Source organism: Toxotes jaculatrix, chromosome 11 (assembly GCF_017976425.1).
Source record: "Toxotes jaculatrix isolate fToxJac2 chromosome 11, fToxJac2.pri, whole genome shotgun sequence".
NCBI classification, from domain to species: Eukaryota; Metazoa; Chordata; class Actinopteri; family Toxotidae; genus Toxotes; species Toxotes jaculatrix.
Genome location: NC_054404.1, coordinates 19,734,647 through 19,748,357, shown reverse-complemented (window position 1 = coordinate 19,748,357; position 13,711 = coordinate 19,734,647). Strand labels below are relative to the sequence as shown.

The following is a 13,711-nucleotide window of genomic DNA, read 5'->3' as shown; positions in this document are numbered from 1 at the left end:
ATTCACGGGTAAGGCTGTTACTTTAGTTGCTATGCAACATTAAATCCCTGACGCACAGACAAACACACACGGCCTAACAAACCGCTGTATTCATAAACTGGGAGGGACACAAAGAAGTGCCTGATTGAGCAAGTCGCTCCTGACTACATCCATCAAGCCTCCTGGATACAGATTCACTTCCCTCGTCCTTCATTCACTCGCCTCAGCAGAAATGTGACAATAAATATGTCTGAGAATCTGCATCATTCCTTGTGTCCTGCAACAGGGACACTTATTCATCCACTACCTGTATGACGCTAACACAACAGAAGCAGACAAAGAACCTAAAGACAATCATATAGAGCAGGTAGAATTGTGTCATCTAGTGCTTCTCCTTCTTGCTGCATGTTCACTGTCTGAATATTTTACTCTGAATGAATTTTGGAAGTGAACCTGTAATATCAGCCACTCACCCGTCCTTGGCTGAACCGGCCAGGGTTCAGTGTGCACTCAAAGTCTGCACAAAGTTTAACATTTGCCAGTTTTATTGCCACAAGGGCTGAAAATTAGTTGAGCTAATTCATTTCAAAAACACAGAAATGAATAAGTCTTGTTACAAGGATTTAATCTGAGTCACTTAAGATATAATCTGTTTAAGTAAATGCCATCATAGTAGCCTGTGACATTTCCAGAGGACTGTATTAACCTACCCTGCAGTTAAATAACATTATGTGGGTGTTTGCAGGGAACACAGTAGCAAGCAGAGACTAAATCAGAGAGTAAATCCCTCAGGTTAGACAAACACCACACAGCACATCACATAATCAAGCTGAGTGAGGAAAACCAAGCCATTTCCACACTCTGTCAAAGCCTCAGAGCGGACCCTTCATTGGTGCCCCCACCTCCCTCCAGAATTCAAACAGCTTACTTACGAGGATGGCATTCATCCCTGAGGCTACGCCATACACCAGCCCTGCCAGGCGGGCTGCATATGTATACTCTTTTAAATCATCCTTCAGTAACCTGAGTAACAAGTAGGTCATGTTGCAGTGCAGGGGATCTGCGTATAGGTAGCGACTAATGGGAGGGAAAAAAAGAACAAAACAACAAAAAACAAATGACATGTTTGTTGGGAATGAGGAACTGTCCAAAAAAAAAAAAAAAAAGACAACACAAGAATGAGAAGAATGATAAAAGAAAAAAGAGTATGTATATGCAGCCTCGTGACCGGCTTCCTGTCCAACAAGACTGGCAAAAACTATTGTATTCTATGGAAGACTCAGGCTACCACCGCTGCCAAATTCGTTGTCACCGATTCAACGCCGCTTCACTCTATGTGTTAACTGCATGCGTGCAGTTAACCCCAATACATTTAAAAGAGAGAAATGACAATGATTCGGTCTGCCTGGGAACGGGAGAAAATAAATACCTCCTCAGTAGTCATAAGGGTTTCGCGGAAGATGAGTGAGCAAAGAGGGAATAGGGATCGATGAAGAATGAAGAGCAAGATGCAGACAGAACACAGGCTGGACTGAGACCAACCAGGTCTAGGTCAGAAGGTTTTTTCAAAACCAAAATGCATTTCTTTTGAGCTGAGTAGGTGAGAGAGGTCCCACCAAATTTGAGATAAGTCTCAAATTATCACTAACTTTTATTCATCTTTTTTTTCATTTGCTGTATTTCTGTGTGTGATAAAACCGTCCAATCTGGCTTAAAATGACCTGTGGCCTGGCTGAGCCACAGTAGCCCAGTCTGAGGATGATAATAAAAAGGGGGGGGGGGATGTAAGATCTGGGATGTGGCGTGTGGGCAATGGGGGAGCCATTTTGAATACTTACATACATCCCATAGACGGTATTTTGAAGGTCATAGTTCAAGCCAGCTAGCTCGGCTGCATATGCATACTCGTTGAGGGAGTCCTTGAGGAGCTCCAGGTATAAATATGCCATGTTACAATGCAATGGGTCCACATACGCAAACGGGCTGTAGAGGAAATGGCAGTGGTCAAACAAAGAACAGAAGCGTAGAGATACTGGTCTCTACATTTTATCACGGTAGGAGCTGAAGATACTACAAGTACAGTACAAGAGTCAACACATTAATATATGATTAACTGCAGTTGTGAGGAGTGTAATGTTGAAGGTATTCACCATACAAGATGTTTGATTTGGCTTCCAACGTGCTACAGGCTGGTATAAACCCAATAATTACTGTCTAATAGACTAGACAAAAAGAGTTTGGCAGTGTTTCACTGGGCTAAACCAGGCTAATCCAGCCTATCCCAGGAGGACCTTCAGTGTGGCATATGTTGACACTGGAAGAAACCTCCCAAGTTAGATTGTGTGCTTGGAAGTATTATGGCCTCCAAGTGAATCATAGCAAAACCTGACACAAAAGCAGGTGCAGCACTTGCATGTTTTCCTTTTTAACTTTTGAATAGTTTTGAAAGTGAAAATATTTCTCTTCTAGAGCTGAGAATTTCAGGAAAAACAAATCCTGAAATCCTGTAATGGTATTTACCTTAACCTGCCTTGATTAAGTACTTCTGGACACTGCACTTTTTCCATGGGTGGACTTCTTTTAAATACTCTTTAGTTAGGATGGCACTTGTAGTTATCGTTTGTTATTGAGAAATACAAAGAGCTAATGAGAGCTCCACATCTAAAAAGGCTGAAAGAGTAAGAAGCTGATTTACCGGACTGAACCTGGTGCCCAAAATTCCAGGTCAAGTACAAAGGTTCATAGTTATTTACATACATACCTGAAGAACTCGAAGTTCAGGCATGCCTTGGGCAGGAAGAACTTGTCATCCTGCTTGAACCACACCTTGCTCATGGCAGTGTCCTGAGAGAAAAAAAAAAAATACAACACACAGGAGGTTCTCATTTTCATATTCATAAAAAGTTCATTGTGTGCAAAGATAATCGTTTGCATTCATTCATAACCACAAGCAGACAGTGTGCATTCGTTTATTAGCAGAAATTTAACAAAGTTACTTTGATATTACAATATGGGATTTTAGCTACAAAAGAAAAAAGGCACAGTGGCTCGTGTTCAGATTTTCCTTCACAGAATAGAATATGTACACTGTTGTTAATGGCTTAGCTCCTCTGATCATGACATGATGGAAACAACAGTACTACATGTTTTATGTCTCAATCACAAGACGACAATTCCTTATTACCATATGAAAGTGTAGCAAAGCAACAACATGCAGTTAAGCAGGGACTGTGCCTTTAAGTAATAAAGAGTAATAATACTCGATCGAGCAGCGCAGAAAAAAATAACACTCACCTTGATTAAAGCAGGGACTGAGGGAGGGTCTTTCTCAAGAGGGTAGATTTCGAAGTTGGTGGGGATGAACTCATTTTTCATGGGTAATTTGAACTTGCCATTGAGGTCTGCATTTGCCCATTTCTGAAAGACAGGGGTACAATCAGCAAGCAGAGTCTCACAGAACTTAAACAGTAGTCATACACTCACAGCACAGCAGGAAAACAGACTACAGCAGTTCACCTCGATGGTCTCTTGAGAGATGGCCTCCTGTTTGTACTGGGTGCCGTACCACTCCTCTGTCTGGTCTGTTTGCCCTTCAAATGACTTTGACACTACAGCAACCCTGGAAAAAGAAGAAAGAGAGAGAGAGAGAGCTAGGTCACATTCTATGGATACAAATACCTCTTTGTCAGAGCTGATTAGATGCTGTCTATGCAAGTGCTTTTCTACTAGTATTCTATTTGGATCATGTCTGAGGTAGTGGAGATCCCCTGACATGTATTTTTCCTCTAACCGATGAAGCCATGTTCAGAATTTCTATACGCCTGCAAGGCTGGAGCCCCTGTGTGCTGCATTTAGAGTGTGTCTTTCACAGGAGTTTAAAAAAATTTTTTTCAGTCACAAAACAGCAACAGTAGATGCAGTGATTGTTTAACAGAAATAAAAAACATAAAAAAACATAAAAAACTCAATGCAAAAACAAACAGTGTGTGCTGTGATTTCTAGCACTCTAATGATGCATCCTTACTTAATACAGCTTCACTTACAGCTGCCTGAATGAGACTGACACACGAGGGATGAATTCAATGCAGCACTGGCAAAACCCCAAGGTTAAATAGCCACTTCAGTAAAGGAGGAAACTGGCATACAAACTCTCAGGGTCAGCCAATGAGTGCATGCAACCTCCTCCCTGGTAAGCATTAAGGCACACATCTGCACTTTGCTTGACACAACAGTGGCATCCCATAAAATGATTTAATGTTAGAGCTACACTAGGAAAGACTCAAAGTTGGGCTGCAGAAGTAAAGACTGGACTACAGCCACAAAATACGCCCATCCTCTTTTTCACTTTCTGACATCTTGTCACAGTGGAGGTTAGAAATGGCAGAAATTAAGTCAGCTAAGTCTTTTAAAGGGTCTCCACTGAGGACAAAACTCAGGTCTAACAATGAGGTTTCCAGTGGCAAATTTGCCAATTATATAAAAACAACTATGTCTTACATTGACACTTTTAAATTTCAGCTCAACTATAATTTGAAAACCCAGGGGAAGGTCATGTGAAAATACTTCATACTGGCCAAATTGTTCATGTAAAATCTTATGATGATATCAGCATTTCCATTTCAGAGAGCAAAACTTGATCATGTATTCCTGAGCACACATATCCATCTCCTGATACAACCAACGAACCCTTTTTTTGAGGCTGCTGAGATAATTAAATCTGTAAAGCTGCCTTGGATTCCTTTTCAAAGCAGAAAATTGAAAAAAAAAAAACGTTTCATCTACAGTAAATATCAAAGTAGACCAGCAGCACTTTGTCACAGTTGGCAGGCAACAAAAATCATTTAGTATCTGTGAGCACAGATACCAATTATGAAGATACAGAAGACTTCCTGAGGTATTTCTTTTGTGTTAGGAACAAATGCACAAAATGACATAAAATCACATTTATTCCACAGGTGGGAGTTTGCTGTGATATCAGCCACATCCACTTTTCTGTACATATTATAACCCTGGAATACTTAGGAATAGGAACAAACAAAGAGAGCACCAATTTTTTCTGCATGTGACCAGAGACTAATGTTCTCACACTGACCTGACATGTTCTGGTCTCAGCTTATCCAGCACCATCTCGATCAGATCTGGTCTGAAGTCCTCCAAAAGGTACTCTGCTGCAAGAACCTCTTCAAGAGGGTAGTACTGAAACACAGAACAGACAGCTGAAAGCATCGTACTGCTAGAAATGTGGGGATTAACAGCAAAACATCTGCGGAAAAGGCTCACAAACTTTTTTAGACTAAAGTCTTCAACTGCCACTGGAGGGGACTGACATGAATGAAACATTCGACGTGTTAAAGCTCTTATCTTTTTGCTGCACAGTTCTCAAATTCATTATTTAAACAGCAGAAGAAGCTGAGTGTGTGTATGTATTTATGTATGTAAGGCCTTTCTGCCACTTGATGCAATTAAGGGTGGAAAAACATTATCTGCACTGCAGATTCCTGTAATTTGTGCAGCAGTGACCATTCAGTCGATGAGCCTTGCTGTCGCAATCATCAAGTCACTGATAGCGCTGTGAAAGAAGGAAACCAAAATAAAAGTCTAGTCTAATTCTGAGTGCGCAGTTGCAAAATCCCCATTCTCTCGATGCAGAGTCAACAGCAGCACCAGGCAGACTGATGACGACAGCAGGTACAGACGCTGCACTGTGTCTCCATGGAAACAACCTTTGCAGATGGAGAGGGGACCTACATGTAGTAAACCAGCCACTTTGGAAGTGTAGCCACGGGGTCGCTCCTTGTCCTTGAACCTGAAGGCCACTTTGTTTAAATCCTACAAAGAGAGACAGAGAGAGATGGAGGCTCTGACAGGTGAAGTCTAAACACACACAACAGTAACAAACAATTCTAGACACCAGATTCTAGGAAGGAAAACTGTACAGAAACATACATCCATTTTTTTACACTATAAAACTTGAATCCATCAGCCCCTGCAATCAAGTGTCTCTGCTGCTCTATTAGTTTCTCCACTAACCAGAAATAAGTAGGTCAAGTTTGTCCTGCCGCTCTGTCTGAACTGTTGTCGCTGAACAGACAACATCAAATTACCTTGCACTCCTCAAACACCCACTCCTGAGGCCCCTCAGTGCGCAGCTTCTGGATGTACTGGAACATGTGGAAGATGATGTCCTCAACGTGCACTGCATTGACACACAAATCATACCTCGATTAATGTTCTTTACCCACGCACACACAACCACCACACTCGCAAATAGTCACAACCACATGCAAAAAAACGTTTGAAACAGATGAATGAACAACACGTAGAGTTAGTTATAGTACTTACAGAGGCCCTCCTCGGTCAAGTCCACATTGATGATAAAGAACATGAACCCTCTGGCTCCTTCCTTCTGTCCTCCAACAAGTGTGTTCACCCAGCCTGAATAATAATTTTTATGATGATTAGCATGATTTTTATTTTCATTTCATGAGCAGATTTTTCAATTTTATGATGGAAAATTCCACTGATTTTAAAACTTGGAAGTAAGCCAGTCTGAAAACTGTACACATTGTTATCCTTTGATGTTCATAACTACCTTTAGATTTTAGCTCAGACAACAAACTTCCAGGTCCTTCATGGCCAATCAGATGTCCCAGGTAATGTCCTGGGTTAGACTTATAGTACTTCTGCAGGTCGGGGATGGGGAACGTCACATACAGGTTCCTGATGTCTTTGATAGGCACCACTTTGTAGAATTGCTGTGACAGAACACAAAGAACATTAAAATCAAGTTGCTAAATACTGGCTATGACCCTCCCTGACTGCTCTAGTATAGAGTGTAAAAAAATATTGGAGACATAAGTAAGAAGCTCACTCTGAGGTGTTCTTCCTGGAAGGGGTGCTCGGGGAATTCTGGGACAGGCACATTCTTGTTCTCCACTTCTCCAAACAGCTTAACCACCATGGAGGTCAACTCATCTAAAGATTCTGTAGGTAACAAAGAAGAGAAAAAAAAACATTTGAATTCATTTGTTGTTGTTGTAGATTTAAAGTCAGTATACAATGAGAAGGTCAAAGAGGAAAGTATAAAGAGGACCCAGTTAAATTGTTTTGACTTTATAGCACAGCACTCATCCACTAAAACATAAACCAACTAAACACCTATCCATTTTCTATACCGCTTAATCCGTCAGGGTCGTCAGCCAATCGCAGGGCTGACACACAAAGACAGACAACCACACGCACATACTCACACCTACGGGCAATCTAGAGTAGCCAATTAATTGGGATTGTGGGAGGAAGCCGGAGCACCCGGAGGAGCCCAGAGCGGGGCTCGAACCTAGAACCCTCTTGCTGTGAGGCAACGGTGCTAACCACTGCACCACCGTGCGGCCCCCAACGAAACATCTTCACCATTATAAACAATTTCCTGTTTCACTCCCATGATTTATTTTTTAATACCAATAAGGCACAGAAAAGCTGAGTAGACATTCAGCAGCTGAGTAACTGAGAACCACTTGGAGTGATTAATGGTGCTAAGATGCTCTTGTAAGCACTCCTGTCAAACTGTGATTCTTACAGTTCAGATGAAAAAGAGCTGTGTTGTGAAATGTAACGGATCAGCTGAGGATGGCATATAACAGTGGCACATCATTTAATAACTAGCTGTGAATCTGAAGAAAGAAACAGTATACTGTACACAAGGGGGGTTGAGAAAATCTTTAATGATGTGACCAATGTGTGGAATATTAACATCAGTACATCATAACCATTCTGTGGTGTAATTAATGTAATGATCCAGGGTAATGTAATGTAATGTAATGTAATGATCATGAACAGCTGAGACCATCTTGGAGAAACATGTCAGCTGCTCGCTTTTATTTTAGGCTGTGTAATATCAGCTTGAGCTTATTGGTAAATTTGTTGTAGCGTCCAAAAACACCAAAGTCTGTAGAGGACAAAACAGGAAGAGGATGCTGCACTTCTACCACAAAGGAAGCAGAGGTTTTCAGAGTGTCTCACAATGACATGGGATTACAAAGAGTAAAAGCAGTGAAAGGCCTGTGGGAAAAGTGAGAGTTTGAAAAAATATCACCTCCATCACAGATAGACAAATGTGCAGTATGAGAAAGAGGAGGTTTAGAGCATAACGTATATGGATTTCAATAATAATAACCAGTGTTAGGTAAAAGCTACTCTGCCTTGACAGTGGTCACATTTGTTTTGGTAACGATACCAAGATAAACTATCACGACTGGTTTGCACACCATGTGACTTGCATTGTTTGTTCCTCTTTGTTATCCTGAGCGTTGTCAAGGCCGAGTGAGATTTGTTGCAACATTTAAACATTACGTTTGTTAGAGGTGAACTCTTACCTCGCCCTAACACACACAGTCCCATGAGGTTAGATGAGTAATATGTAGAGTGAAATTTCAGGAGCTCTTCACGGATGTCAATCCCGTCTTTGGTTGGTCTGGTCTCAAGAGTCAATTTGTTACCTGGAAGAGGAATAAATCAGGCCAGTGGATATGTCAGTGTCTGAACAAAGACTTCTCAATAACACAGTACAATTGTAATGATCAATCTTTGCTAGTCTATTAAAATAAAAGATCAAGTCCTCGAGGTTCGTCTTCATTGTCCAACTGCATTTCTCAAATATAGTTTGAATAAATGGATTCAAACGGGCATATCATAAGACAGTGTACTACAGGGGAGGGACAGAGAAGGTTCCTTTTTTTAGAATAAAAAGTAAAAAAAAAAAAAAAAAAAAAAGAAACCTTGTGAGTCATTCGATCGGAGAACCTGACAGGCTGAGGAACTTTTTTTTTTTTTTTGATCAGACTTTGAATGATCAGACTTTTCAATGTCCTTGTGAAGACCAGTGGCCTGAGCAAACTGCTTCCTTTCCATCTGTGAATTAACCTTATTTCAAATACAACATGCAGCAGCTCTGAGGCAAGTCAAGTGCCAGTGGTTGAGACTTTCTGAGACACAGAAAACAAAGCATCAGTCTGGACAATAATATGTTTTGTCTGCTACGAGCACATGACTTTCAGGGCTGGCTGATCCTCTTCTGTTCTTAACCAGTATAAAAATGATATAATTCAAGACTGCCATCAGGTGGCTATTTTAAGCTTGGAGTTACTCCAAGTCCATGTCACTCTAATCTGGCAATTCAGTTTAACACAAAGTACGCTCCCCTCATGCTGTGAGAGGCTTTCCATCAACAGTTAAATGTCATTTGAGCAAATCTGAAAAGTTACTGTTAAGATGCATTAAAAGTAGCACTGAAAAGATCAGAGCAGGCAGTCAGAATAAATAAAATGATCAGGTACTGTTTGTGAGTACTGGTGGCAACTCTGGAGTTTCTACCTGTTCCAAATTTACTGAAGGGGTGGTCAGGGTTGCCAGTGGCCTTCTCCAACTGAAACAGCCTCCAGGCGTCATTCATAAGGTTCTTCTCATGCTCTGAGTCCACAGCATTCACCTCCCGGTCCTTACAGCTCTCATCAAACAGTGGGCACAGGAAGAACTGAGCAAACCTACGGAAGATTGCAAAATGACAACTAACATTAGCATTGTCAATATGTAGAATCACTGTATGGATGTACAATAATAACACTTTGTAATGGGCTTTGTAATGTTCAGCATTTTAAGATTTGCACTTTGAGAGGTAGACAGCCTAATGTTGTTCAGGGTTAAACGAAGGTTGCGGGTGTGTGCAGCTGCACCATTTGGAGACACTGAAAAGGACACAAAGCAGTGAGGAAAAATCCATTTGCATGAGTGTACACTGTGAGCAACTGCCAAGCAAATGAGGAAATGACAAGAACACACACAATTTGAATGTGTTTAAAGCCACACCCCAGGTCTTTCTGTAGAGTTGAAAATGTAAGCGACAGACGGCACACTGTACCAAGTCGTGCCTAAAATCCGCGTTTGATCAAACTGAAAATGTACCTCTGTCACACATGGTTGTTTAAAGCTATTAACACTTCTTGCAACACAATCACACCATGACCCTTGTTCTGAAATGTGATTATACTATGGAGGTGTTTGTTGTGCTCATTCTAAGTAAAATGCACCCTCAAAAACTCAGAAAGTCTTTTGTCTAACATATAATGGTGGGTACTAAATACAGTCCTTCTGATAACTATAGTAAGGGAATGGTTAAAATAATGCAGCCAGCTAATGACAAATATGATCTTTTCAGACACAGTGCTCTTCTACTTTCAAGGGGGGCAACATCATCAATATTTCAGCACATTCCCACCACTAAAGTCCAGATGGCCTTCACAATTCAGGGGCGCAGTGGAACAATTAGCCTCTGCCACAGAAGCAGGTGCTTGCTAGACTATCATTCATTTATAAGTAGGTAAGTTTATCTCTATAGGTTAAGTTCTGACACTGCCTGGCTGTCCTCTCCAAACCACCACAGCTGACACGTGAGCAGAGCCCCCTGCAAGGCTGAGGACAGCAGTCTCACCCTGTGCCTGAAGTTTCCAGCTTGAGGGGGTGGGAAATATATATAGAGCACCATGAAACTGGGTCTGGTAACCAAAGATGGACAGACAATGACCTGGCATCTCCCTTGGATTAACACCTGGACTCCCATGGGAAGAACTGTACACTGATGACTAAACAACCACTTAGGCAAACAGATGACATCTACCTTAATTGGGCAAAGGTGTCCTGTATGTAAATGAGGTGGACAAAATATTAAAGACCAGTTCAGACTGATTAGCTGTCTAGTAACTCATTTCAGGTTTGTTAATTATGACTAACATTTGCAGAAACTAAGTCATACAGTGACACCGAAGTCCACACAAACAAATAAGCTGAATAAAGTAAAACAATAATAACAATAATTATAATAATACAGGACACATGTAAGGTATATATGTGATGTGCCTATGAGACCACATTACTTTAAGTACAGGGCAAAATCAATCCCATTAAATGAACAGGAAATTACCTATCTAGTGCTCCTTGCAAGTGCTCATGGGACACGTCAAAGTAGTAGTTGGTATGCTCTCCACTGGTAAAGGCATTGGAGCTGCCTGCATGCTCGCTGAGGAACTGGCTGTACTCATTCTCCTTGGGATACTTCTTTGTTCCCAGGAATAGCATATGCTCACAAAAGTGCGCCAGGCCTGAGATATTCCCTGGGTCCGATAATGAACCTGTGAATTTAAGAAAAATGGCCACAGAAATTCATTAGATCAGTTTTCGCCAAGCTGGTTGGCCAGAGCGGAGAAGAAAGCAAAGAGCGGATCCCAGATGTGTAATGGCACAGCAGTGGTTAAATTCATATACACAGAATTACACTGATAAGTTGTTATATATTTTTATTGAACACACTGAATTTGTGTCCTAACCATATGACTTATGTAATTAAGTGTATGGAAGGTAAGTTTCTACTCTGGTCAAAATACCTGGCATACTAAACATCTGACCTTACCTTCTCTCTTCAACACTGCCTCTCTATGAAGCAGAGATCAAAGGTTAAATTTCTCTGTCCGAAATCAACTTGATAGTGTTGTGTTACGAATCTAATAATCATTCCCTCCTCTTAAGTAAACAAGATTTACACTGCTTTGGCTGGACAACTGTTTTTACTGTAAATGAAAAACACTTGACAAACACACTTAAAAAACACTAAGCAGACCACAATATTATGATTACAGGTTTATTCAGGGCAACAAGAATAATAGACAATAGAGATCAAAAATGCCTACCCTAAGGACAGGAAAGAGAGTACGCAGAGCACTGAGGTTACTCCATGCATGTAGCTATTGCAAACTGCAAACAACATTTTTTCTTGTGTGTTTCATTATAGTGTGGACTATTTCCATTGCCTACAGGGGAACAATAGTCACCTATTTCACTAATTTGTTGAAAAACTGTGTGATAAGGGTCCTGGGAAGGAAGAAAGTCACATGAAAAAAAAAAATACATGACTACCTGACAGTAAGACAATAGTAAGGAAAAACCCCTACCTATGTGAACATCCAAAGCAGCGGATGATTTGTCTGTTGTTGGGTCACTGATGAGCATGGCCTTCAGGCCATTGCTAAACTCCAAGCCCCTGTAAACCCGCTTGTCCTCGGGAGAGCGAATTATGTTACTAACCACCCTGTTCACAGCCGAGTCGGTCATTCTGAGTGGCAAGGATGACACCAGCCTGCAGTGGAGGGAATCAGATTTATGATTTGAATGAATATGATTTAACCAGACATCACGGCCAACGGTCATTTTAGCACTGAGAGACACTCCAGTATCTCATTCCAGTAAGCCACAGCATGCAATAATAAAGCAGTCCTGCTGTAAATCCTAACTTCATGAAGTTTAAAGTGTTCGGTTTGAAGTTCAGTGTTGAAACTGTTTTAGAGAGGTGGTGAAATAAACATTATGGTCATTTTAAATGCTGCAGTTTGTCGTATTGCAGAACCGTATTGCGTTATAGGGACAGGTATTTCTAGTCAACCCTGTTTAAATCAGTGAGGGTGGACTAAACAGCACCACAAACTACATCCTTCAGAATTATCATACACTTGAATCAACACCTCTCCAAAACAATTTAAATAAAAACTTAATATTAACACCTTCACAATGGTATTACAGGGCTGCTATGTTAGACTGCAGTAGTTTTAGCAAGAAGATCCTAATAAACTCCCATCTGTTCCATTTCAAGTGAATAAGAAAGTGGCCTCAGACTTGTGGACCCCGGTGTACATATTTTCATATTACGTTTAGTACAGAACTGAGGTTTACAGCGGCCTTTGGGGATTTAACAGACGCCACAAGTGGATCAATAAGACATTCATTCAGACTCCATAGCAAGGAAATGGAGTTGGTAAGATCACTATGAGAGAGACTCCTTAAGTCATGGTTGATGTAGCTCATTTTTATAGGAATGACATTAAATCGTTTATTTAGCTCTGCAAATACGACGTTGCTATGATAAAGAGTGCTGAAGTACAACCAACTGACCTGTTTTAATTACTAGTTCGAATAACTACTGTGGCTTATTACTTTTATGTTGAAAAACATAGCTATACAACAAAGTTATTAAAACGTAATCCTAAAAAGAAACAATCCACACCTTACTGTTAGATAGTTGATTCAAAACATGAATACAGCTGCTTCTCACAGAGTACCGCAGAGATTAGCTATCCTAACTCGCTAGCTAGAGGACACAAATTAATCCGACTCACACAGAGGGCACTAGCATTAGCTTGCTAATTCGGCAGCAAAAGCTACAGAAAAGTTAACAATCATCCAAGTGGCAGATGGGTTGGCATATTTAGTTCTGAGTTAACGTTTAACTCCCCGCTGTTGTAAAGTATACCACTGTTAGATTATACAGATGCTACGCACACAAACCGTTTTGGCTACCACTTTATGTTGCAACAAAGCTAACAGTTTCACTCGAGCTGGTCAACAAACCGGCTCAAGCTGCTAACGTTAGTTCAGTAGCTAGCTACCCAGTGGTTCGACGTGAAAATAATTCTGGTATTTTAACTAAATACGGCATTTGCCTAAGATCACTTACCTAGAACCTTGGTTAAAACAGAAACCGATACCTTGTGACTGAAGATGTCTCGTACACTGGGCCGTTCGATTAATGCACTTAAACATACTTTGCACCCATGAAAAACAAACCGTGGATTTTACACCACCATCTTAGAATAGACGCAAGTAATCGAACGTGGAACAGAGCGTAACTCAACAT

The 13,711-nt window shown here is 40.9% G+C and overlaps 1 protein-coding gene across 2 annotated transcripts in view; it reads right to left on the bottom strand.

Moving 5' to 3' along the window:
• Nucleotides 1-13,661, bottom strand: part of ide (insulin-degrading enzyme) — a 26,924-nt gene extending 13,263 nt beyond the window's left edge. The window contains exons 1-15 of one of the 2 annotated variants that reach the window (XM_041049232.1): nt 13,532-13,661; nt 11,976-12,160; nt 10,952-11,159; nt 9,349-9,518; nt 8,352-8,474; nt 6,851-6,963; nt 6,572-6,734; nt 6,322-6,414; nt 6,084-6,175; nt 5,728-5,808; nt 5,072-5,175; nt 3,496-3,598; nt 3,274-3,396; nt 2,741-2,823; nt 912-1,056 (exon numbers count right to left, since the gene is read on the bottom strand). In XM_041049232.1, the coding sequence (XP_040905166.1) occupies nt 912-1,056; nt 2,741-2,823; nt 3,274-3,396; nt 3,496-3,598; nt 5,072-5,175; nt 5,728-5,808; nt 6,084-6,175; nt 6,322-6,414; nt 6,572-6,734; nt 6,851-6,963; nt 8,352-8,474; nt 9,349-9,518; nt 10,952-11,159; nt 11,976-12,160; nt 13,532-13,617 (1,872 nt within the window). In that variant the 5' untranslated portion in view covers nt 13,618-13,661. Of the gene's footprint in view, nt 1-911; nt 1,057-1,817; nt 1,963-2,740; nt 2,824-3,273; nt 3,397-3,495; nt 3,599-5,071; nt 5,176-5,727; nt 5,809-6,083; nt 6,176-6,321; nt 6,415-6,571; nt 6,735-6,850; nt 6,964-8,351; nt 8,475-9,348; nt 9,519-10,951; nt 11,160-11,975; nt 12,161-13,531 lie in introns of both variants that reach the window. The other variant, XM_041049233.1, reaches the window with a different exon arrangement.
• Nucleotides 13,662-13,711: the final 50 nt, after the last annotated feature.